The 27,975-nt window shown below is 40.9% G+C and overlaps 1 protein-coding gene across 1 annotated transcript; it reads right to left on the bottom strand.

The window, feature by feature from the left end:
• On the bottom strand, positions 1-27,783 carry si:dkey-12j5.1 (probable assembly chaperone of rpl4). The gene is made up of 11 exons (XM_029115832.2): positions 27,571-27,783; positions 27,358-27,467; positions 27,092-27,238; positions 26,621-26,773; positions 24,936-25,051; positions 24,706-24,829; positions 18,013-18,111; positions 17,327-17,395; positions 15,194-15,247; positions 10,166-10,321; positions 1-977 (listed from the first exon to the last, which is right to left on the bottom strand). The coding sequence occupies exons 1-11, from the start codon at positions 27,635-27,637 to the stop codon at positions 810-812; spliced, it is 1,263 nt and encodes a 420-aa protein (XP_028971665.2). The 5' UTR covers positions 27,638-27,783; the 3' UTR covers positions 1-809.
• Positions 27,784-27,975: the final 192 nt, after the last annotated feature.

The following is a 27,975-nucleotide window of genomic DNA, read 5'->3' as shown; positions in this document are numbered from 1 at the left end:
TTGAGTTTATATTTTAATCAGATTCATTCCAGGACAATGGAAATCAACAAGATGATATATTGTTAATGACTCATTTTTAATACATACAGAAACATTGAAGCACTAATATGAACATAGAGAGGTCATATGACTTGGAGAAACTCAGGAAAGCAGAAAGGCACATCTAAGAATTTGACACAGACAGAATCTAGCGACAGAGATGAAGATAAAACTGTAATGAGGATACCGGCACAATCATGAGAGAGATCAGAGACCTGGAGGAACAGATTGAAACCGAAAATGGTAAGAAGACTGCAAGCAACCTGGAAAAGATCTTGGAGGATTACAAAGCCATTCACCAGGAGAACTCTGTTCGTGTGGCCAAGATCAGAGAGGTCTGACTTGTCAGCTGGTTAAGGTGACTGGTAGCAGTGACTGTTTTGAAAAGTTTGCATTACAGTTTTATCTTCATCTCTGTCGCTGATCTGTGGTGTACGACGCTAGTTAACCAGTATTTTAAAACCAGTCAGCCGTATAACCAGTCTTTTAAAAACAGTCAGCCGTATCCAATGTCCCAGGTAGTAGAGACAATGGCTGCACACTAAAAGTAGAGTGTTATGGGTTCAATTGTGGGATGTAGGGGTAAAAAGCAGTGTAGAGGACAGTAACCCATGTTAACACTCTACGCACTCTGGCAAACACGGTTTCCCACCAGTTGCAGAAGAGATTCACTGAAAAATAGGGAGACTTTCTTTATTCCTGACAAACGATCAGCATTTACCCACCAACTGTTTAATCCCTAGATCTCTAGCAGAGTGGGACGGGTGTGGTCAGTGTTCCATGGCATCCTCTTCCTCGTCACTGCTGGGCACAAAGTCTTCGTCCACAGCTGGGTCTGCTTCCCCTTCCTCCACCTCGGTCTCCCCTCCAAGGTCCCCAAGGAGCTGTTCTACGTGCTCCAGCATAGGGCCATCATCACAGCACAACTTCCCATATAGCTGGAGAGACAAATACACTTTATGTTATGATCACCTGAAAAGAATTGACACCAAAGCAAAAAGACCATTAATAAAGAACCTGACTAATGAGCTGTGCTGTAATTTTCCAACACAGAATACATTTGACCTCATTAATGAATCAAGGGACTCCAAAATGACACAATGAACCCAAAAATGATTGGCACCCTTATTTTTACTACTCTGAACAACCTTCCTTTCAAGAATAACAAAAATAAGGGAACTATTTTTCTATTATACTGTATGAGATTGGTTACTGCCTTGTTACTGGGGAGACTCCACCAAGACCAGTTCCACCCCCTTTCTTGCTAAGGTCTTTGAAAGTCTAATGGTTTGTGAGATTACTAAGGAATTAGCACCACCTCTGTACTTTTGATCAACTCAAAAGGCAGCACCACCACCAATCAAACTGTATCCAAGGACACAGACGCTCATTAGCCAGACAGCACAGCTCCATTCCCGGACATTCTGAATCACTGCTACGACAGCATGCACCCCGCCAGGAACTCAAAACACCTCCCGCAAGGACGCTGTAGTCAAGCAGACGGTTGACTGATAATTTCCTCCTTCTCCATGAGACCAGCAATGTGTGTTTATAGTCACTTAGAAAATAAGACGGTTAATAAAGGCACAGATAAAAGGTCAGATATGTTACTGGTAGTAGGTTATCAATGTGACAATCAAACCTCTGCTATTCCTATCAGAATCTGATAATAGGGCCATTGATCCGGTCTGCCCTCTCAGTCCATCCCAAAACATTTCTTCCACCCGATCTGTTGATCAACATCTGTTGATCGGCATCTGTTGCTCAGCATTGTCCAATATCATACTCCAGATTGGTATAATAAACCCTTATCAAATAATCATATTGTGTGTGTTCTAAGACCAATGGAAACAGAGGGGACAGATCAGTGAAAACAATTAAAGTTACAATATAAAATGATATCCAGTGTACTCATACAAAACTCTGGGTTGTGACACCTAGCTTAATTTGGGTTTAATTGGTCAGTTCTGTCTTCGGCATTTGGCCATAATATCTTGTCCACATCACAATGAATATCTCCTTTTTTTAATGCACTATGGGAAAATTATTATGACATGGTAAATCTAAACCTGACATTGGTCACCAATGATGTCATGACATGGCATGGCTTACTCATGGGCTGAAGGAGGGTGACATCCTAATGGTGAAGCGGTCATAAACCTTCCACCTCCATAATGAAAAGGACATTATGTGGACAGGTTTAGTGTCAGGAATCAGGGATTGGCCCAAAACCATTCCTGAATCACCTCAGAGTGGTAGAACCTAACATTAACCCACACATTTTCAATGAGGAACTCAATGATGTGTGAAGCCCCAGCGTTGTAACACCCAATATGGGGCTTATGGCCTACCACCCCGTCTTCAGATACGGCTACAGACATGAATGTTTCCCTCACGTTGTCCAGGCACTTGGACAGTTGCTCATTGGCCAATGAGCATTAGCCAATGAGCCGACACTGTCACGATATGGCCTGGTAGAAGCCCGATTTATCAACAAATATGTACTTGTGATGGTTGGTTCACAGCAGTGTGATGGTTCACAGCAGTTCAGTTTGTAGTTCTGAAGGCATTGCCAGTGTTCACATGATTTATTTGGTTACCAGTCGTGGTCACTACTATGGATGGCAATTATGTCCTGTATTTGACAGTATTGTACATAGGCAATTCTGAGGTCTTTCGTGGCTTACACTACCAACACCAATCAGAAAGGGTTTTATTGCCAAGTAAGTTTCACAACAAACAAGGAATATGTTCCGGCCATCGGTAACAATTAATACAAAAGAAAAAATAAGAACAGTGGACTGAGCATATAAATAGTACACTGCACCTTAATAAATTACAAGAAATAAAGTAAATATAAGGTACAAGATGTTGCCAGTTGAGGGTTGTTTACGTAGACTTGACCGCTGAGGGTAGGGTGTGTACATAGAGAGCGGGCTATGGTCAACTTGGTTCCAGGGGCATGTTGATGAGGCCTACAGCTTTAGGAAATAAACTGTAATGCTGCTGTGTGGAACTAGCGCTGTGTCAATACAACGATTTAATGTTAAATATTTTTTTCACAATATTGTACCGATATTCTCATCTCTGTTTATTTATATATTTATGTTGTTTATGTAGCGATCGCTGAACAGGCGTGTTTCTTTAACAATAATAGCTGTGTCTATATAACCCAAAATCTACCAAATAAAAGCATGTTACTGTATTCCCATGGATGTCGTCATTAATAAGAAACCAGAAAAGGGTATGCTGTAATTTTACCTTTTTTGTTTTATTAATTTCCTTACTCAAAATGCTAGCACCAAAGTGGGCACAACTTTTTACGTTAGAAGAGATTTGTGTTGTTTGGTGATACGAGGTTAGAAACGTCCTTGAAAGCGATAATGATGTGGAGGTGAGCAAGAAAAATGCTGTGCCTATAAGTTTGGGGTTGTCCATACGTTACGCTGTGAAATGTTGGCAATATCTATTAGATGACAACAGCAACCCTGTTGTGATAACTTGATAGACCAGCACATCAGCTGTGGTGCTCAAATGGTTGCTTGCTCAGTCTTGTAATGGAAAGCGTTGCAGTAGCTGTGTAGCTGGCGGACTAGTTGGTTGTTTTCCCACATTTCTTCCAATTTCATTCAAATATGGGAAATGCCATTGCTAACTAGACAAATACTTGTCCGGTTTTTTCGTCTGACACACTAAAATTAAGTTATCTACCCGCAAATGTTTCACTTGTGCAGCAACAAGCTCTTACTATCAATAGCTAGCCAAGAAGCAGTAATGTGATTGTGCTTCGCTGACGACGTTGTCACTTGATAGCGAGGATGTCCTGCATTTGCCAATAGATGTACGCCACATACTTCCCCATATCATTTAAAAAAAACTTGTATGTCTTGAGATTTGACTTATGCTTACTTTATTATGATCACAATAGTTGTACGGACCTAATTTGATTGCTGGCTCAATCTTGTCGCAATATATAGACGTTGGTTCTTTCTATGATTGTTAATGGGAGAAAAAATATATTATTCGAATGTGTTGTCAAATTAAAGAAGTGCACATGCTCTTTAAAACAAAGTCAACTTGTAATTTGGTTTTGGTGCTACGTCTGTTTGTTAAAAATATTTATTTTGAGAATTTACAGTAATCAACAGCAGCATTCTAGAATTCGATTTGGGTCCAAAGGATTACATTTAGAAGTTCTAAGTCATTTCAAATTGAGTGGTTCTTTTTTTATTAGGGGTTGCCCATGGAGATTAGCTAAAGATTGTCCATTCAAGTATATAGCCTAATATAACTTGGTTTTCTTTAGCACTTCTGTAAGTATGGTGATTCAGTTGTGATATCGTGATGTACTGAATCGTAACGTGTATCATGTATATCTTATAGTAAGGCACTTGCTAATACCCACCCCTATGTGGAACCACTGGACTGATGACACAACAGAACCCACTATCTCACAAACAAACATAAAAATACACACAAACAGCAATCGCAACGCAAACACAGCAATCGCAACACAAAGACAAGCTGCAATAACACAATACCATCATACACAAAGAGAAAGTACTTCATTACTCTTGATCCAAAGGAAACTTCTCTATGCCGCAGTGAAAAATTGAAGTAGGTCTAGGAATCTGGCCTGAACTGCATTATTCTGCATCATCCAACCAAACACAAACTTAGACACACACACACACACACACACACACACTCAAACTAGGGCTGCACAATATATCGTTTGTAGGCATCCGCAATAGTCACATGGCAGAACGTGCGATTTAGTAAGGTAAACATATATCAGTCTACAATATATCTTTTTTTCAAATGGAAAACTAGCATTATATCTGTCTGATATAACAATTTACAACGATTTATGGGTTATTGGATACAAAGTTAATTATAATTATTATTTTAAACACGGAGATCGTTGCTGCACGCGGTTGACATGCAGGCTCTGCTTGCGCGTGACGAAATGATGGAACAGGCAAAAAAGGCAGAAATGGAGAATTTGATTGCAAATGGAAATGCATCGTCAATTATAGGGAAATACAGCAACAACAGACTTGTGGTACTGCCGGACAACGGAGCCCTACATAAGTCTGACCGTACACTTTATTAATGAGGACTTCCACCTGAAAAGTCGCTGTTTGCAAACTGCATTTTCCCCCAGAGGATCATACAAGTGAGAACATTGTAACAGGGATGAGAGAAGCTTTAGCTGATTGGGGCCTAGATGAGAGTCGTCTAGTCTGCATTACAACAGATAATGCCGCAAACATGGTGAAGGCTGCCGCCCCGAACAAGTGGACCAGATTACAGTGCTTTGGCTACAGACTGCATCTTGCAGTTGGTAAGTTATGCCCAATTGCGCATTCTATATTACTACTGTTGCTATTGCTATACTATTACTGTTACATATTATTACCTAGCAACCTGTTCTGAAATATAAAAATGTCCATAAGTTTCATACATTTTAATCGTAGAGGATGGAGCTGGGGAAGAATGAAGGATACAGACTGTCAGGTTGATAACCAAAGCTCTTTCCGAAGACATCCTCTGTTTTTTCATATCGCAATACATAAAGCAGAAAAACAAAATATCCCAATGTCAGTTATTTCCAATATCGTGCAACCCTAATTCAAACTCACTGAGATACACACACTAAGGAATGAACAGCAGCAGAAACAGATCACCTCCAGACTGACATTGTGACCAGGACAAGTCTGTGTTACCCCAGGAACAGTTACCAAGTGACAGTAGGACTAAGGAAGCTTGGCCCATGAGAAGCTTATTGTTGATAGTTTATGTAAAATTGTTTACTGATCATTTGAGTACCAGGCATATCTATAAAATGTACACTTTCAACAGAAGTTGTGACATTTATGGGAGGCTCAGTTAGAAAAATAAAAGCTTTTGCCAGTAGAGTAGAATTTTTCACTGCCAATGCCGTTAGCTAAATAAACAGTGTTATACATTATACGGACAAGTGCTGAGCTCAGCAAAGCCACACAATCAATGGAACACATTTCTCATTTAGAGCGCCAAGAGTTTTCTTCCCATCTTTCATGGTTTGGCTGCTTTGTGGAGGGGTGGGTGGGTGGGTGTGTGTCTTTCACGGGTCATCTGTTCGGGTGGGTGTGTGTGTGTGTGTGTGTTTCATGGGTGGGCAGGTTTTCTGGCCTAATCCAAGAATCTTTCCCTGAATGCCTGTAGTCCCTGAGGCACACCTGACCATTGCCACACACACAGTCCCAGCAGGTGTCCTAATCCATTGTGACAGTGGTGAGGGTACTGACCTTTCGTAGCAAGAGGAGGTTAACTACTTGTAATAGTTACAAATAGTAGCCCTCTCCTTCTGTCTTTCAACTCCCCCTCTTTCTCTCACCTCCTCCTCTCTCACATCCCCCAACTCCGCACGATCCCCAACATAACTCTTTTCTTGGTGAGGTTCAGAAAGATTAAATGTGTTTGTCCATACAATACACAGCACGTCATGCATCTTAAAAGGCAACTCCTTGTTGGAAAGCAGCAGAAATTGAGAAAGATTCAATGTGCCCTTGAGGCAATATGAATAATAGTCTTCCTTTCTGTGGGTGGATCTAATAGAGATAGTTATCAAGGACTTTCTTCTCCTTCTAAATCACATTTCTCCTCTCAAACATTCCCTGAATCTCTCCCGCTGTCTCCACATGCCCTATATCCTTCACCCCATCTCTGTCTCACTGACCTAGGCTAGCTACTTTCTTTATCCCCTCATTCTTCAACTTGTCCATCTTTCTCACCCATCCCCCTCTGTCTACTCCCAAAGTGACCTTCCTGTCAGTGACAGATCACCACTAAAAGTCCAACCCCAGAACACTCACACGCGTGCACAACACCACTTCCTAAGAGGAGGAGTGGAGGAGGACGTGAAAGGAGAGGTGCAAGGAGGATGTGTTAACAGTACAGGAGGGGAAATCAATGGTAAATAGGATGTGAAATGGAATTTCAGTTTAGAAGCATTATGTAAGTGTCTGGGAAGGAGCAAGGGGAGGTCAAGGGCTTTGCTATTTAATGTGCCAGGCTGCAAGTCCCTCTGGGGATGGGTAGGTGTGTGTGAGCTTGTTTGTTTGACTTTATTGGTGAGTACTAAGCATGCTCCTTTCAGCTTCACAATAGTCCACGACACAAGGCCAAATCTACACTGTGGTTGCTTACCAATACCACAGTGAATGTTTCCGAGTGGCCAGACTTGATAATTGCTAAATAGCCAAGGTCCCCAACACAGACAGAGCTGGAATCATTTTGAAATGTATTGGCAATAATATTGGTGTGCAAAGCTTTTAGAGTTACAATACTCACATACAGTGGATATAAAAAGTATATACACCCCTGTTAAAATGCCAGGTTCTTGTGATGTAAAAGAATGAGACAAATATAAATCAAGTCAGAACTTTTTCCACCTTTAATGTGACCTATAACGTATACAATTCAATTGAAAAACAAACTGATATCTTTGAGGGGGAAAAATACACATTTTAAAACTCACAATAATCTGGTTGCATAAGTGTGCACACCCTTAAACAAATACTTTGTTGAAGTACGTTTTGATTTTATTACATCACTCAGTCTTTTTGGGTAGGAGTCTATTAGCATGGCACAAATTGACGTGACAATATTTGCCCACTCTTCTTTGCAAAAGCGCTCCAAATCTGTTAGATTGCGAGGACATCTCCTGTGCACAACCTTCTTCAGATCACCCCACAGATGTTCAATTGGATTCAGGTCTGGGCTCCAGCTGGGGCATTCCAAAACGTTAATCTTATTCTGGTGAAGCCATGCTTTTGTGGATTTGGATGTGTGCTTTGGGTCGTTGTGGTGCCGAAAGGTGAACTTCCTCTTCAGCTTTCTAACAGACGCCTGAAGGTTTTGTATGGTGTTCTTTTGGGTGATGTGCAGTGTTGTTTTTGCACCAAACATACCTTTTGGAATTATGGCCAAAAAGTTCAACCTTGGTTTCATCAGACCATAACACATTTTCCCACGTGCTTTTCGGGGACTTGATGTTTGTTTTTGCAAACTTCAGCCAGGCTTGGATGTTTTTCTTTGGACGAAAAGGCTTCCATCTTGACATGCTACCCCATAGCCCATTCATATGAAGAATACGGGAGATTGTTGTCACGTGTAGCGCACACAGCCAGTACTTGCTAGAAATTCCTGCAGTTTCTTTAATGTTGGTGTAGGCCTCTTGGAAGCCTCCCTGACCAGTTTTCATCAATTTTGGAGGGATGTCCAGTTCTTGGCAATGTCTCTGTTGTGCCATATTTTCTCCACTTGATGATGACTGTCTTCACTGTGTTCCATGGTATATCTAATGCTTTGGAAATTCCTGACTGATATCTTTCAACGAGATCCCTCTGATGCTTTGGAAGCTCTCTGTGGACCATGGCTTTTGCTCTAAGATGCAACTAAGAAAATGTCAGGAAAATCCTATTAGAACAGCTTATTTGTGATTAATCAGTCACTTTAAATGATGGTAGGTGTGTAATGACTTCTATTTAACATGAGTTTGAATGTGATTGGTTAATTGTAAACACAGCCACATATAAGAGGGTGTGCACACTTATGCAACCAGGTTATTGTAAGGTTTTCTTTTTCATTTTTCCCCCTCGAAGATTCCAGTTTGTTTTTCAATAGAATTGTTCACATTAAAGGTCACATTCAAAGTGGAACATGTTCTGACATGATTTATCACAAAAACCTGGCATTTTAACAGTGGTGTGTAGACTTTATATCCACTGTACGTAATCGCTGCCAATGGTGTCCCTAAAATGTATTGAATTACAAAATCATCTAATCAAGCTGTCTTAAATTATTATTAACATACACAAATGTATAAATTCCACTAAGACATTCAAGTGTTGTAAAAATGCATACACATTAGTGGTAACAGCACTGTAGTAGGGCTGCACAATGAATAGAATTATAATCAAAATTGCTGTATTGACATGTGCAATATCTAAATTGTGATTTTCAGCTCCCCCCAAAAAAGGTGAAAGAGATGCGCTTCACATGAGGCAACGGTCAGGCACACATCTTACATCCAAAATTAGTTTTTCTTGCAGGTTCTGTAGATTTTTTGTATATTACTTTAATTCCTGGACTAATTTTGTTTAAATTCTTGATGGATTTTAAATGTTTGTTTGAGCCAACACCGCAACTGCTAGCTAAGACTCTTCAAGCTATCAAATGGCACCAATATATTGTCTCACATACACAACAGCATGACTATTAAGTTTTGGCCTCAATATCTATGCCTACAAACAGAAAGAGTTAATATACCTCAAGGTTGAGACATTTTTCCTTACTAGCTATGGCAACAGCACAAACATAGCAAACGCCCTTGAATTAAATGAGTAGTTAAACGAATGGTTCAATGGTTTTGACACAGGCTGCACCTTCAAATTGGTAAAGTGTACACTGAACTTAATTTTTATTCAGTTTATTATGTAGGCTATGATCTCTTTTTATAAGTGAGATTATCTATGCTCTTTACACCCATGTTTGAAAATTGAGAGTCAAAACCGTAATTGCAATATTTGTCATGCTAGAAGTGGACTTGCATCTAAACAAACCAGTTGGTTGAAGGTCTCATGTTCTGTGATGCTGGCTGACTTTCGACCGAACAATCTTTAATAATTAACACTAAGTAGGGAGGATTTGTGCACACAGACAACTTACTTCAAAGCGCTCTCTACACAGCTTGTATTAACATTCTAAGACTGACACAAGCTCTCCAGGTTAGAAAACAGTTAAGATGGGACAAAATGTCCAAACCACCACCTGCAGTGAAGCTCTGTGTCAGACATACAGTTCTGGAGAATGTTTTTTCTTTCCATTGCAAAATAGTTGAATAGGAAAGTTTTGAGTCAGGAACAGAAGTGTTCAATTTGCAATGGTCTCTTAATTTTAACCCTTCTGTTCCTCACTCAAAACCTTCCTTTTCGACTTTTTCGGAAAGGAAAGACAAAGGTGCAGTGGTCTCTTAATTTTTTCCAGAGCTGAATGTACTGCAGAGAGTGGAACACCAGCCAGAGGTTTGACGTCAATACACAGCATCATTCGTCTATTTGTATCGGTTTGTCTATACCTTTTTAGCTCTGGTCAAGTATGATCTGGCTGCCTCCTTCAGTGCTTCATTCTCCTCCTGCTGCCCTTCAAACGTTTCTTCTTGCTCCTCCTTTGCGCTCTCCTCCTTAGCTCTCTCCATCTGTAGGTAACAGACCCAGCCTGACAGATACCAGACCTGAGAGGGTGATGGAAAAGGAAGGAGACAGAGAGAGGACATACAGTTTTGTTTTATTGAGGGAGCTCAACCCTAACAAGAGAAACATTTATAACTGAAATGTTGTTAGTGTGAAATCTGCATTGGTTGCTGTGACAAACAGGCTTAAAACACACACGAAACACAGCTGAACACATTTATTTAATCTCTCTTCTCAGCTATCGGTTTCACACAAATACCAAGACTAATGGTCTACACCATAAATCATACACAGTTTAGCTCCACCCGGATTAAATAAACCTTACACAATTAACCTCCACCTGCATTAAATACACCATACACAGCTTACCTCCACCCGCATTAAATTAACCATACACAGCTTACCTCCACCCGCATTAAATTAACCATACATAATTTACCTCCACCCGCATTAAATACACCATACACCATTTACCTCCACCCGCATTAAATACACCATACACCATTTACCTCCACCCGCATTATATAAACCATACACCGTTTACCTCCACCCGCATTAAATAAACCCTACAAAGTTACCCCCCACCCGCATTAAATAAACCATACAAAGTTTCCCTCCACTCGCATTAAATATACCATACACAGTTTACCTCCACCCACATTAAATACACCATACACAGTGCAACTCCATCCTTTAACTGTTATCCTTTAGTCTGTTCTTTGAGAACAAGAACCGGCGACCAACACTCCTTACAGAAGCAGGGCATTTGCATCTAGTTCATTAAGTATTAATTTAACAGCAGAAACAACAGCAACATCCATCCATCAGATGGCCCATTATACAGCATGCACAGGCTGGCACATCACTGCATTTTGAATGATTACACAATTATTAAAATCATCAATATCAAGACCTAATCTAAAATGTTTTAATAAGGACAGCCATTTCAGAACTTTTCAACACACACACCAACTTGTTGGAAAGAGTTTTGGCTGAAACAGTAGTGGGACAGATTCAAATCAAACATGCAGTAGTACATGGCAGCAGCCTAGAGCACTGGACTATCCTAGGCCACCACAAAGCACCAGAATTACAATATATATTTAAAGTGTTTAAATATATCCGGTTCTTCTCTCTTTTTTTCTTTTTTTTCACAGATTTACTACATTAAGCATATACACATTACAAGCACACATACTCACTGATTAAGAAGAGAGAATCCACACTAGAAACCACATACACCCACACACCCTTCCCTTCCTTTATAATCCTTCAACAGTAGGTGTCAATCACATCCAGCATGGATATCATCTGGTTAGTCTAATAGGGCCCATATAAAGTCTTAGATTTAGACAGGAAGTGTTGCAATAATACTCGGTCATAGGTTCCCCCACACCATGTGAAAATGTGGGGACAGATGACTGAACTCACCGAACAGACAGGTCTGCTATACCTTGTCTACAGGTGGATGTTTGGGACCATTAAACAACTGAGTTACAGAGGTGCCCGGTGCTACAGACGTGCCTGAGAAACTAAGGGAATCCTAGAACTTATACTTAAGCAGAAAAGTAAAAGAAACATGAAGACATGGAAACCCGAAGCAAGTTCTCAGATGGCCCAAGACCATTACACAGTTTATATATTACCCTTTTAAGGAGTTCGGTGTGATGAAAATGTAAAACATTTTGCAATTTGATCCAGTCATTGGTGTCAGAGAACTGAAATAAATGTTGGCCAAAGGAACAATGGCGATTGTAGGATTTTTTTAAATTCTGTTGTTTTTGAGCTACCATTGAAGTAAATGACCAACAATTCACTACCATTTACTTTTGACACTTCACATTATTAAAAGTAAATTAATATAATTCTATAGCCAATTTAATTCATTATAATAGTCCAGAGCATTTGTCGAGTATAAACCAGAAACCAGGCAAGCCTAGTTCAGCCTGCCCGCAATAGAAAATATTGCCAGATTCAAACCCAGGTCTCTCCCGTGGAAGGCTGGGTCGTTAACCACTACACAATGGAGCTGTACATTTGCTGGGTGTCAGTATAGCCTCTTGTTGCTATCATGAACAAATCCTCTTTTGCCCCTGGACGGTTTAATAGTTAATTGGCCATTTGTGAATAACATTGATACAATTAAACTGACTTATTAAGTTTCTTCTTACTAAGTTTACCTCCACCACAAATCTATGTATTGCGTTTGCCACTGGCTGTTTTAACAGTGTATTAGCCAGTAATAGACTTTACCGGTATCTACTAACTTACTGGAATAGTCATAAGAACAGAGCAATTGCTAGTGGGACTGAAGATTAACTTTTCCATGCCAGAGACCGTCGCGATATAACTGTATACAGTTTCAGCCAGCGAAGTTATCGTCAATACGGAATAATTCACAATGCGTACTTCGCTTTGCCTGAGAGGAGATGCGAACTCTGGACCTATAGTTCACAAGTCTGCTTCTCTAACCACTACGCTATTTAACAATGGTGGGTGGGTCGGTCAGTGACATTCGCTCTTCTTAGCCAGCTACGCTAATGTGGCAAAGATTTCAATGAAGAGAAAAGGTCCTCTTAAAAAATTTAAAGTGGACACAAATGTTTTGCTGCTTTTTATTATTTATTTTAGAGAGTTGTACACTGAGGATATCAGAGATCTAATTGTCTTTATTTTAAATGCACATGGAGGGAAAACCTGACTACTGGGCAAGTTTCTCTAACCAGTATAGAATGACTTACTTTATATTAAGAGAATGACAATGAAGAGATGTCCATTCAATAGGTGTGGAGATAGGACTGTTAGGACTTTGTTAAGTTTAGGAATAAAGATTAGGTTTTTGAGGTTAAGGGTAAGGTTGCGATCAAGGTCAGGTATCAAGTCTCCAGAAGAATCGAAAGTCTGAAGTTTGTTTGTATGTACTTGTGAGTAGAAACCTTCGAAAATCTGATATCCATTTACCTTGTAATAGCATAGTAAAAAAAATATGCTTGATTTGACAACAGACAAAGCGCACACCTCCCAATCGCAGGAATGCATTGCTAACAACGTACAATCAGTAACTCAAAATAGTTTAATTTTAAGGATTTTGTTTGTTAAGGTGAAAACAACTATCCAGACCGCAGGGGACACAGACCGCAGGGGACACAGACCGCAGGGGACACAGACCGCAGGGGACACAGACCGCAGGGGACACAGACCGCAGGGGACACAGACCGCAGGGGACACAGACCGCAGGGGACACAGACCGCAGGGGACACCGACAGAAGGACTTGCGTAACATCTCTGATTTGGGGTAGTGTAACTATTATAGTCACCTGACCTGCACTCAGTTTACAACAATGTGTGGAACAGGAAACCATTAATAGCCGCGATGCAACAGAAATACTGTTTGTTACATTTATAACTCATCCTCCACCATTGTTCTGTTATACCATAGATGACAAATGAAAAAACTGCACATTCGGTTTTCTTATTTGGGGATCTCTGGACAGTGTGGTACATTACGTATTGTTTAGCAAAGTTTTTGTTTGAAATTGGAAACAGCGTTGTATATTTTCTAGTGATACCAGAGGGGCCAGAAATCCTGGCCCTCCTAAAAACGAGATATGCTTACTTGCCTAGGCCCCCTCACTTCTAGAGGATATTGTCATTATTATGATCAGTGGGCCCAGCCAAGCCATGGTCCCGTGATTCAACTCACCTCTCCTCACATTAGCTATGGAGTGGGGTTTGGAGAGACCAGATTGAGATTCCTACCATAGAGTGCTGGTTACTATTGAAAAAGCAGATGTCAGGAATTTTGTATGCAGCCAGTTGACCAGCGTGTAAAGGTCACCATGATTGCTGAAGGGGACATTCATGACAAAGCATATGGCAGTGTGGCAATTTACAACAATTGAACATTTTTGTGATTATATTCTAAAGCAAATCTCCATAGTCCTGGGTTTGACGGTTTAGAGGGCAAGGACATTTAGAGGGCAGGCAGGTTGAGGAGGCATTAAAGGTGCAGGTGGCATTAATTACTGTGGCATTGAGAAATAAGGTCAAAGAAAGCATGTTGGAAGTAATTAAAGCATCGTAGTTACCAAAAGCAATAGCAACATTATTAATACACACAGAGAATCAGCATAAGAAGCAAACCATGAGGAACTCCGGTTTAGAATCTGCTTAAGAAGCAAACCATGAGGAACTCCGGTTTAGAATCTGCTTAAGAAGCAAACCATGAGGAACTCCGGTTTAGAATCTGCTTAAGAAGCAAACCATGAGGAACTCCGGTTTAGAATCTGCTTAAGAAGAAACCATGAGGAACTTAGATTACACACACAGTACATGGTTGGAGATACGATTTGAAAGCAGACCAGACAAAAGGTCTAGTGTTGGGAAGTTCGACTCTTTTAAGAGACTCAGATCTTAGATCTTAAAATAGAAATCCTTTATATCTATGGTATTCATTTTTGACAGTAACACCCAATTGCTAGGAATAAAGATTAGGTCATTCCAGTACTACAGTACTTCGGGCCAGGGCCACAGATGAAATTAAATTAATGGTATTTCATCTTATGAAAGCTATAACTGTGACAACCAGCTCCTGTTGCTGTGTGAAACAGGTAGGCAGCTACTGCCCCATGTAGAGACAATTTTCCAAATGAAGTGGAAAAGAGGCAGAACAACACCACATACCAAGTGAATGAGCGAGGACCCTGTGGCGAAATTTAATGCGCCTGCAATATGCCATTTACAAAGTTCAAATCAGAGAATCGGAAATTATTCTACAAAATAAAATAAAAATAAAAACCTTGATCCAACATATGCTTAAGACACGCCAGTGCCACCAACAGAAAGATCCAGTACCACCAGGGGAAACTGTTCGTCTGGAGTCCTGAAATGGCACCAACGTCTTCATGACTCACCTGCACCACCTCGTCATCTTCTTCTAATAGGCCCTCCAACACATCTACGGCTGTCTGAGAGAGAGACAGAGGGAGAGAGTGTGAGGGAGACAGAAATCCCACAAACACAGTCTGTTTAATGAGTGTTGGTGTGTGTAGAGGAGGAAAGAACAAGTTGTGTATCCTACTATTTCTTCCCCCTAAATCAATGGCTGTGATCATTCAGTCTGATTAGCGTGTCAGAGCCCAGTTGTCCTGTAGACATAGTCGTCAATAGCAGCAAGACAGATTACTAAGTCATCAATAAACAACAACGCCAATCTCATGATTACTATCAGTAGTCAGTCAATATCAGTACTTTCCAAAACTCCTTCAGCTAAACTATTAATTAAAACATTTTCAATCGGTAGAAAATCAACATCTCATTCCTGATGATCTCAACCGAGTAGATGTTTTTCATGCAAGATGAGGTTAATCAATAAACACTTTAGCTCATGTGGTTAAACACCCAAGTAGGTGTTTTAGATCTTCAAGGAGTACACAAAGACAGACAGAAACCGACAGACGACAATATGAAAATACTCTGTAAAACAAAGGAATATGTCCTAAATCAGAGACAGTCAATAACAAGTGAACTTGAACACTTTGGTTGTCCTGGCACTGTCTCTGATTTAGGACATAGTTCAGTGTTTTCCAGAGTATTTTCATATTTTCTGTTTACTTCTTACATGACTCCCTCTCTCCAGGTGCATTATATTCTGACCCTGGCAGCAACCCCCCTCCCTCCCTCCCTCCCTCCCCTGCATTTTGTCCTTTTCAGTTGAACAACTGTGTTATTTATGAGTCTGGTGTTGTTGTTCAGAGTTGAATAATGTGATAATGACTAGCCTGTGGGTTAACCACAGCAGTGTGGAAACGACAGACAGACTAAAATAAATAAACAAAGAAAGATCTAAAATAGTCACAGTTTAGAGTATTCTTGTCCTGCATCCCGTTATCGGCTGCATCCATCGTGTTTTTATCTGTGGTGAATGTTTCATGGCTCTCAGCTAATCGACAACAATCTCCTCTTCTGTAGTCTGCTTCCTCACTATATTCACCAGAACTGTGTGTGTGTGTGTGCGTGCGTGCGTGTGTTTAGATACAGGGAGGGGATCAAACTGACTTTTTTCTGTCTCCACCAGTATTTCCAAAGTGTGTGTGTTCAACTATGCACTTGTATCCAACTTACTGACACATGCTGGATATCAGCTGTGTTGAATTATTGCACCCAAACACAGAGAGCTACTGACACCTGACAACCAGTCCCATTTACACAAAAAACACAAAACACAAAAAGGTTGTCATGACGTTTCAAAACAAAGATTTTATCATCCTCATTCAAAAACCTATTTTTCAAACCTCTAACCCTAGACCAAACCTCAATAACCCAATGCTGATGCCTAAATTTAACCCCAAACCATAAGTCTACTAATACATCTGGATTTTTTAAAAATCAACTTGTTCTCATTCTAATGCAGACTTGTTTTACTGTACCGTATTCTCTTTCAAAATCCCTAACCCTGGACACATTTTTGTAAACCCTAAACCATTAAGACAATGGCGTGTGCATAACGACCAGCAAGGGGAGCGTCTCTCCCTGCCTTCAGGCAATGCTTAAACCCTCACCCCCTCCAAGCCATTGGTTCTGCCACCTCTGGACTCCTGGCTGTTCTACCCATATAGTGGGGCAGCTAAATCCAGTCAAAGCACTTCTGTCTTGGCACCTCAGCGTTCCTTTGAATCTAGGATAGTGGTGTCCCTGACAATTTTACAAAAACATAAAATCATATCTTTTTAAAGAGTCTACAGTCTAAACCTAACCCCTAATAGCATTTTCCTAATAGGACCATTACATGTTGTGTTGAATTTTCCTCTTTACTATTTTTACCATCCATACAAAGATGTATGGTCCACACAAGCACCTTGACACCTGAGATGACCTACTACTCCAAACATCTATCTGGCCATGTCTATGGTCTCCTGGCTCTGTCGATCCCTTCTTCTCTCTCTCTCTCTGGGTAAATACTAGTCCTGTATTATTCAAACTGGTCTCTGGCAGGGAAGTGAAACAAAGAAGTATTTTTCACAGTGGACTGATCCTCGTACACCTACCTCGTACTCTTCTGCCTCTATAAGCAGTTTGGCTGTGGTAATGCGTGATTCATATGGTGGGATGTCATTCTGGAAAGAAAAGAAAACCAGTTAGACACACACACACACACCATAGGGTCACAAACAAAGGGCCTTGTGTTTGTGACCCTGTCCTGCAACCCGCTGATTTGAGCCTGTGGTGTTTGTGACCCTGTCCTGTGACCCGCTGCTATGTACCTATGACCCTGTCCTGTGACCCTGTCCTGTGACCCGCTGCTATGTACCTATGACCCTGTCCTGTGACCCTGTCCTGTGACCCTGTCCTGTGACCCTGTCCTGTGGTGTTTGTGGCCCTGTCCTGTGACCCGCTGCTATGTACCTATGACCCTGTCCTGTGACCCTGTCCTGTGACCCGCTGCTATGTACCTATGACCCTGTCCTGTGACCCTGTCCTGTGGTGTTTGTGGCCCTGTCCTGAGACCCGCTGCTATGTGCCTATGACCCTGTCCTGTGACCCTGTCCTGTGGTGTTTGTGGCCCTGTCCTGAGACCCGCTGCTATGTGCCTATGACCCTGTCCTGTGACCCTGTCCTGTGGTGTTTGTGGCCATGTCCTGTGACCCGCTGCTGTGAGCTTGTGGTGTTTGTGACACTGTCCTGTGACCCTGTTCTGTGGTGTTTGAGGACAGGCCATCCCTGTGTGAGTCACCTCTGTCTGTTGGTCCTCCATGTCCTGTTTACTAGGTGGAGCATCACTCAGGGCAGGTAGCCAGGCTGACACACTTCTCATCAGGTACTCCCTCCCCTCCTACACACACACACACACACACACACACACACACACACACACACACACACACACACACACACACACACACACACACACACACACACACACACACACACACACACACACACACACACACACACACACACACACACACACACACACACACACACACACACACACACACACACACACACACACACACACACACACACACACACACACACACACACACACACACACACACACACACACACACACACACACACACACACACACGAAGGTCACAATATTCTAAAATATTTGAATGTACATTTAAATCACTTCTACTATAATTACTTTATCTTCCAAATGCACCATTCAGGGTCTCAGAAACAGGCATTTAGCTACCCCAGCAACAAGATCTGCTAAACTGTGTTATGTGCAACCTCTGAAATGTCAACCCCATCTTGTTAAAGCCGCAGTGCCATCTGGCGGCTGGAGGAGGGATTTAAATGGACCTTAAATCAAGCTGGAGTATTATGAAACTCATCCCCAATGTAACGTCTACATGTAGTTGACTGCTATCTGCTGTCTGTCACTAAAACCTTTCTGAAGTGAAAGCATGTCTCGTTGCAGTGCTTGGACTAGCAGATTATTGTTAAATGATATGGCAATGAAATATTCTTAGAAATGTCAGTTTGAGATGGTTTTATGTCCTCCCCATCTTCTCACTCTTTGTCCATTGTGATCCATGTGCACAAATTGATTTGCTCCATACATAATTCTGCATAAATATCTGCCACAAACTGATTAACATATGTATGTGTCTAGCACAGTAGATTAATGGCAGATGATTACATTTTCCCACATTATTAAAACAGGGATCAGAGTTAAAGTGATATCTTAGAGTGAGCCTTACAAAGACAGATACAATCAGTGTGTGCATGTTAATTAATTGCAATGCTGATCACAGGCTGAGAGATATTATTATGGCCTTGTGAATAGTACACCCCCAGGTATGTTTGATTTTATTTATATTTTTACATACAGATGTACAATCTTCACTTCAACAATTGACAGATGTAGGTAACCCAATTTAACATGACACTCAAAGATTATCTTCCATCAACAGGGAGGAATGTTTGCCCGCCTTTCTTTACAGTATTGCTTCAACTGTCACATTTACTGTGTTAGACTGGGCCATAATAGTTTTAGAATGTGAAATCGAATGTATACTGATGCCAGAAGGCGCAGAGGACCTTGGTCAGCAGGCCACGTTCCTGGACATGATTGTGGCCGCAACACAAGGCACTAGGCCTCAGACTCTTATTTATGGGCACAGCTACAGACAGCTCCAAGGTGAAGTTGATTGTGTCCAGCGTAGGAATTTCACTACGGCCACGGCCTTCCCTCTGGCCGTGATGCCCCAAAAATCATGGTATGCCCTACGGGTACCATAGCCTTTGTGCCCCTGCCACTGTGAAAAATCGGTTAGCAGTTTGTTCCAAAGTTTGTTTGTAGTTCGCAATTGAGAACAACCACAAGAATGGACAACATGCAGGTAGGCAAGCTAGCTAGTTATCGATAAATAGCTGACTTATGTCGTGATTACCTGAATCAAACCTCGGTTTTGGAGCAACTGAGAGGTGGGAAGATTCCGACAATACACCTGAACGCTTTTTGAAAACTCAGAGAAGTAAATTTAGGTTTGACATCACTCGACATGGCAGCGTTTGGGGTGAAAGATTAGAAAACAAGAATGAATTGCTCCGCGCACAAAAGAAAGTGTATTTAGGTCAAACTCATTAGCGCAGGTGATTGTGATGTTAAAGGATACTTCGCGGTTAACTTTTGGGTAACTGAGGTAATGTTATTCCTCTGGCTAGCTCGCCTTAACATTACTTAACTGTCAATTACTGTTGCCTGTTTGGTGTCAACATGTGAACTCTCCCAACTAAAACTTCTGAAATTAAACAGATTCCAGAATCTATAAAATGTTGAGAAAGGAGTAGATGTAATTTCAAGGATTAAAACATGACAATTTAACTTTTTATGTGGAAAAAGCACATCAGTTAAGTTATTATTCTAAATATGATATAAAAAAAAGTGAATATTGTATGTTTTTATGCCAAGCATGGTTTTCTCTTATCAGCAATTCAAGTTGTTTATTAGTAAGCTCCAAACCCTCTTATTTCACTCAATGGCCTTTGTGCCACAAAAGATTCTGTGAAACCGAAGGCCAAATGGTCTTGCCCCTAAAATGACGAAATTCCAAGCCTGCTTGTGTCTCTTCTGGTCTTTCTATTTGGAGACAAACAGAAACGCGTATTAGCGCAAGAGGTCTGATAACTCTGATCCAGGACTAAGGTTGCCATGACAGCATAGCATTCTTTACAATTTTCATGTTTGTGTGAGGACTTGTTTTCCTTCTATGTATCTTGAGCAGAACACATGGCCTACTATTTTGGGAACTGACCAACGCGGCACATAAGGTAAAACAGCAACTATGAGTAGGAACAATGCATGGTACTTTGCTTTTGACTTGTTCCGGTTTGATAAATAAATCGAAATAATCAGCTGCTATCTTTTTTCCTATTTGTTTTTCCTCAAAAGTGGATTTTTCCACAGTAACCTTTTCCAGACTAAGGGGCCTCTTTTCCAGGGGCCTCAGATAGGTCTTGGGATCTACACCCATATGGTTAAGATCAAACCAGACCAAATTTCTTATCTTTATAGCAGAATCCTCCCAAATCCTAATTTTTGATATTGTACATGATGGTAAAGTTAAGGGGTGTACTAGTGATTTATCAATGAATGGGGTTGGACAGCTTTCAGTAAAACACATTCACATACAACTGACAAACACAGAAAAAGACAGCCAGCATTGTGACTGACAAAACCCATAATGATGTCAATAACAACTCAACTCTAAGACTGTGGTTGTCATGGTAACTAACTCTGATTTTGAAAATATAATTCTAAAACTTAGCCAGTAAAAAGAACTTAACAGCCCATCATTTTACATTTTAGTCATTTAGCAGATGCTCTCATCAAATGAGACTTACAGTGGGTGCATACATTTTAAAAAACAATCACAAAGTAGCAAGTCCATTCTACTCAATTAATTAGTTATCGGCAAAGGTCAGTGCTGGAAAGACGCCTAGACAAAAGAAGATAAAACAAAACGTTAACAGAAAACAATAAAAAGAGGCAGAAGCAGTGGAACTATTTCAGGTTCTCTCTGAAAAAGTGAGTTTTGGGGGGTTATTTTTTTTTGAAGATATAGAGACTGCTATCCTAGCCTCCATCTGATTCCAACATTGAGGTGCTAAGACAGAGAAGAGTTTTGACTGTGTGGATCGTGAACTGCCCCAAATGAATGGGACTCTTTTAATATACTGTATGCCTTTGCACATGGATGTGTGAAGCTTTTACCACATTAACAAGATCTGGTTGAAAGTGCTAGGCTGAGAAGAATAGTCAACATGGCAGAAGCTGCACCACTGAAGGCACCGCCAGGCCTAAAAGCAGATGTCTTGATTCACTTTGGATTTAAAAAGACATGAAGACAGAAGAACTGGACAAAAGCAAAGCTTAAGATATGCAAAATTGGGCTGAAATACAGTGGAAATACCACAAATCTCTGAAACCATTTAACGAGACATCACCCAGATACGGCAAACCAATCTCTAAAAATGTCTGATCAGAAACAAATTCTACTGGTGAATGCGTTTGATAGGAAGTGGCCATCTAATTCACTGCGTGCCCACAAAGTTACTCAGGCTCTCACAACGTTTATATGCAAAGATGTACGCCCATACAGGGTTGTAGAAAATGATGGCTTCCGAAGCCTCACTGATACAATAGAACCACGATACATTTTACGACACTCAAGCATCTGAGTGAAATGGTGATGCCAAACCTGTATGCAGAAGTGAAAAATAGCGCAGCAACTTCACTCAAGTGCGCAGAGTGTCGCCCTAACTTGTGACAGCTGGACATCCAGATCAACGGATTCGCACCTGACAATTACTTGTCACTATATCAACGACAACTGTAGACTCATGTCTCCTGTTTTACAGACCAGGGCAATTGAAACCAGTCACACTGCTAGGAATCTAGCAGAATTGTTGTCCGAGGTGATACAAGAGTGGGAGCTTACAAAGACCCAGCCATCGTAATGGACAATGCAGCGAATGTAGTCCGTGCAGTAGAATTGATGGAACTGTTGCATAACGCTGTTACGCGCACACAATAAATGTAGCTTCCCAAGCAGCGCTTAATATTCCAGCTGTTGCGCGCTTGCTTGGCCAAGTGAGGCGCATCGCGTAATTTTTTAATTGAATCACTACAGTACACCACAAGTTCAAAAAGATGCAAAGGTTATTGGAGATTCCTGCACATAAACTGCTAATTGATGAGGTGACCTGGTGGAACAGCATGCTGGAGCAGCAACCAGCGATATTGGGAGCTCTGCTGTCACCTGAAGTGTGCAGGAACAAAAGCGATCTCTGCAGGTTGACATAACAGTTGCCGAAGATGTGTTGAAAGCTCGAGCCAATAAAGGCAGCCACACTGGTAATGTCTGAAGAGGAGTCCCCAACTCTATCTGTCTTTGCGCCTTTGCACGCACAGCTGCTGGAAGAGATGAGCAGTGTCCCCCACAACTCCACTGTGATTAAGGACCTCAAGACTGCTGTATACAACAACCTGAATTCAAGGTATGCTTACTTACTGGATGCATGTGTGTGTCTGTCTGTGCATGTACAGGATTATGTGTTGAATTGTTTTTGCATGTGTATAACCAATGTAATGATTTAAAAGTGATTAAAATATATGATATTTCTTTAATGTATGCAGCCCTGAAGGACAAGCCGTATGTAGCCTCAGCATTAGATCCTCGCTTCAAAGCCCTGCCTTTCTTGTCTGATGAGGCCCGTGACAACACATTCTCTAGACTGCTGACTGCAGTTGCTGGTCTGAATCAAGTGGAGGCTTCTAATTTAAGTTATAGAAGTAAAGAAATAACTCAGCCATACACTATAGCATTTGAATTAAAATTGTTGATATTTTCTCCTTTGTGTTAGCAATATAAAAAATAGAATTTTCAATTAATGTAATTTTTTAAATATTTTAATCTTTCAACTGCAAAAATCTGATGGGGATGGAGCTGAGAAAACTGTGCCTGTACAGCCAGAAGACAACTCCCTTGGTCCTGTTGAAGTGGATGATGCTCCAAAACCAAAGAGGTCAAAGCAATCTTCTGCACTGATGGCTCTCCTTGGGACAGTGTCACAGAACACCCCAGCTGACGAAGTACAGGAAGACACGAACCGATACAGGGAAGTAAAACCTCTTCCACTCTCTGAAGATCCACTGAACTGGTGGAGGGTGCATGCAAGGGAGTAACCCCGTTTGGCTCAGCAAGCCAAGCGGTTGCTTTGTATCCCCAGAACCAGGGCCGCCTCAGAGAGAGCTTTCTCAACTGCTGGTGATATTGTTACTACACCATAGATCACCTTCTTTTCTTGCAGAAAAATCTTACGATCTCCAAGTGAGAAAGTCGTCATGAAGGGGCTTTAGTTTAAAATGTCCATAAGTTTTCATGTAAAGCAAATAGAAAAGATGTATTGCTCTATTTTCAAAGGCATTTCCGAGCCTATTTCAATTTCATTGTTGGTTTACTTTGATATATGGTAGTTGGTCTTATTTGGTGCCCTTATCCTGTATGCTACAGTATCCTGTAACCATCCATGGCTGGTGTTATAGTGCATAAATACTACTGTTGTATGACTTAATTTTTGTTTTGCAAGGAACATAGCTATAGTTACTCAGGTTTCCATCTAGCCAAATAATCAGCCTTTATAAGCGGTGACGCATGGTGAGAAAAATGACCAGGGACCAAATCATAGGCCTCTAAATAAGTATTGATCCCCTCGTTTGTTCACAAAACAAAATTAGCTCACATTTATCAGTTAAGCATTTTTGAGGTCCTCATGCATATACGCTTTGATCCCCAGAAGTACTGTCATTTTCTCAGAGAGAGGGCTTTTTTCATTGTTTACCATTATAAATTTGTTTACAAGACTGTTCTTAAACATGGTAAAACAATGATATTCTTGTAACTCTACTCACTGGCTGTAGTCTACAGTTGCACTATATTGTGTTGACGAATTTGTCAATGACTGTAGTGTTATTCATGTTAAGTAAAAAGTACTCTAATGTAATTTTTTTGGGGTCAATTCTTAATGAATCGGGAAATCTGTGGTGATACCCAGCCCTAATTCAGACAGAAAACCTTAACGTCAAATTATGAGCATGTTCTAATGTTCTTAGTTTAAGGTTGAGCACATTTATGCAACCAGGTTTTTCCCACTTGAAGATTTCAGTTTGTTTTTCAATTGAAAAACTTCAATTGGGTGTGTAGACTTTATATCCACTGTATATGCAGCCCCATTCAGTTATAAACTTTCTAATTATTAGAATCAGGCGTGCTAAATTAGACTTGCTGAAATCAACCAGGACAGTAGCTCTCCAGTAGGGTTGGAGTATTTAAACTACACAGATTTATTTTTCCAGTTGGCTTGGGTTTCCTGCACATCTTTTTCTGAAGCGATGCATACGTGTCCTCACCTGGTTCTTCTCTGTACTGAACAGGTAGCTGGCCATCAGCTGCAGAGCCTCTGGGTTGTCCGGGTGATAGGACAGTGCCTTCTCTATGGCCTCGCGACACTGGTCCCCAGCCCCGTCCTCCATACTATATACACACACACACAGACAGACAGACAGACACACAGCCTTTCAGGTAACTAAAAGTATATTAAACTGAACTGAGAACTGGAAAAACATTTATTTCATACTACCAGAGGTCAGTGAAGTAGATTTCTGCCACAGAGCAGTATGCCACACAAACATCTGTCGCTGTGGGGTTCTCTGAACGTGTGTCCTGGAGTGAGGGGTGTGCTGCCCCGGCTTCTACCTAGGGGGCGACGGTAGGGTAATATTCAATATCTCTGGCAGTCATCTCAGTATGTTTGTGAAAATTACTGTAAGCACGTGTTTAGACTCAAGCAACAGCTTCCCCTAGTGTTGTGTTGAACATGCATTCAGCAAGATCCATGATACACAGCAACACTGCCCAACTCGCTTCCTGCAGAGCTAGCATTCTATAGAATTTCTCTCCAAACCCAGTTTTAACTAACCTGATCTGAGCTTTTCATCCAGCTAATTGGTAGAATCTGGGGTGGCAGTTACTTACAGTGCATTGCAAAACTATCTGATCGGTTCATCCATATTACAGAATAACAAATGGTGCATACTCTACATTGACATTTCTTGGTAATTTTAAACACACACACATCTTGCATAAGTATTCAACCAATATTCCGTGGACGCTACCGGTTTACATATATGAAACAAATTGCCCTAACAGAGACACAATTACCTCCACCTGCGAAACACTAAATATGCTGTCAGATTTGCTGGACAAAGAAGTGCTGCACAACAATGGCCTGTGTGGGAGGAAGGCAAGAAAGAAGCCATCACTCAAAAAGAACCACCTGAATGTATCTCAGGAGTGCCAGAAAGCATGAGAATGACATCTACAATGTGGGGAAAAGCTATGGTCAGATGAGGCCAAGACAGTGATTTTTGGAAAAATCTCCAAGCTTTATGCGTGGCACAAACAAAACACTGCCCATGCCTCAAGTCAAACCATCCTTATTGTCAAGTATTGTGATGACAGCATCATGCGTGTTCAGCGTTAACCCATCCAGGTTGCAGCTACGGAGTATGATAGTGGACAAAAAGCATCAGTCCAATGAAACAGTAAGATGCTGTTAGAAAATGCTCCTTATGGAAAATGTAAAATCCAAAAATCACTGTCTTGGCCTCATCTGACCATAGCTTTTCCCCACATTGTAGATGTCATTCTCATGCTTCCTGGCTAAAGAACGAAAATCTGTGGCACTAAAATTGCAGTTCCCAAATGATGTCTGACTAACCTGGAGAAAACATGACAAGAAAAAAAATAAACAATCTCTGTAACCAATATGAATTTATGGAGGTTGAATACTCCTACACCTTACAACAATTGTTGTTGAGTTTCAGTGTTTTAAATTAAAACATCAAACAGAAAAAAAAATGTCAATGTACCATTATCAGTAATATGACAGAATTGGTCAGAAGTCTGAACAATTTTGCAAGGCAATGTAAAGTGTTGGAGAGAATCTTTACAGGACAGTAAATCTCCATGAACCAGCCCTGATGTACAAAGTGTGTGTTGTTCTTGTACTCAATAATTAGTGAGGGCAAGAAATCCTCAGGCATTCCCACAAGTTGGTTTAACTTTAGATTTAGGGATTGAGTTTTGAGAGTTAATTAAGGGAAGAAATAAAAAAATATATGTAAATCCAATTGTTACTCCCCAAAACAAAACTGTATGTGTATTTGCCTAGATGCAGGTATGTCTGCTGTGGATCTGTGTCAAAGCAGGTCCATTTACAAACGTAACTAAGCAAAAGCATAACTACTATTGTCTACTACTCACTGTGGTTGATGGGTTTTTCTCCAACGTACGCAGCAGTATCTGAATTCCTTTGGTGTAGTACTGTATAGCCTCACGGCCTGTGTTCATCTGCCCTAAAGACATGTATTTACTATAACCCTCATCAGGACTTAACGCTACTGCACGCAGAAACACTTAAGAGCAGGGGTTAAGGAACACACAAAACCCACTTTTTTATCCTTGTGAGGCTCAGAAAAACAACTCCATATTTTCCCTGTCCCTAACTCAAGCCTAACCTTTGTGTCTAAACTTTTCCTAACAATTTACCCTAAACCCCAATTGCACTTTTTCCCAAAAAATACAAGTCTTATTTATAAGAAATAGACCTTTTGTTTTCCAGAAAAGCTTAAAAACCTTGCAGGACTACATTGTCAGATTTTATTATCTTTTTGGAGACTTCTTGTTCCCACAGGAATATTTAAACAACGATCTCAAACACTCTCTGAAGGATATTTCCGTGGCCTTAGTTATGTCTCCCCGCTCAGAGTGGATGTGTCCTAGCAGATCCAGGGTAAAGAGGTTGTCAGGTTCCACATCTAATGCTCGCTGACAGAACCTCCCTGCCATCTCAAACTCCAGACTGTCCATACACTCCTCTGTCTGAAACACAACAGGATCAGGGTAGAGGTTAGTCCAGTGTATGCCAAAAGCCAAACTGTCCATAAACTGCTGACTCCATCTGGAACCGGACAAAGATTGACTGTCTGGTTGTGTGTTACCTTTTCCAGCAGTTGTTCTACAGTATATTTCTCAGCAGTTTTCTTCTTCGCTTTCTCTTGCATCTTCAGCTTCATTCTTTCTTGAGGTGACAGACCTGCCAGCCCAGAGGCTGTTGTAACGCAAACACACGCAATTTTGTCAACAGTAGCGCTAGCTAGCTATTATCACATGGAGAAACAAAACAACTTTTTCCAGCTAGCAACGTCACATACCTCCATTGGAACGCAGATCTTTCCTCTTAACTTTGCTTTTCTTCTTGGCCTTGGCTTGACCTCCCATTACAACAAGAACGATTTGTAATCAATACTTATAATTAAAACAAGAACCACTTAAACTATGTGGATAAAAACTACACGCCTGTGGAGTGAACGGGTATGAACACGCGTGTCCAGCGTTAACCCATCCAGATTGCAGCTACGGAGTATGATAGTGGACAAAAAGCATCAGTCCAATGAATGACAGTAAGATGCTGTTAGAAAATGCTCCTTATTGAAAATGTTAAATTATCTAAATCGTATATCGCGCATTTTAATGTGAGATTTATTAGAAACACGTTTATAATGTTTGTAATGTAATTTTACTCTTATTACGTGAGATGATGAAAAAATTTAAAATTG

The sequence above is a fragment of the Esox lucius genome, chromosome 20, assembly GCF_011004845.1.
Source record: "Esox lucius isolate fEsoLuc1 chromosome 20, fEsoLuc1.pri, whole genome shotgun sequence".
NCBI lineage: Eukaryota > Metazoa > Chordata > Actinopteri > Esociformes > Esocidae > Esox > Esox lucius.
Note: the sequence above shows the minus strand (reverse complement) of the source record. Positions and strands in the feature narration are given on the sequence as shown.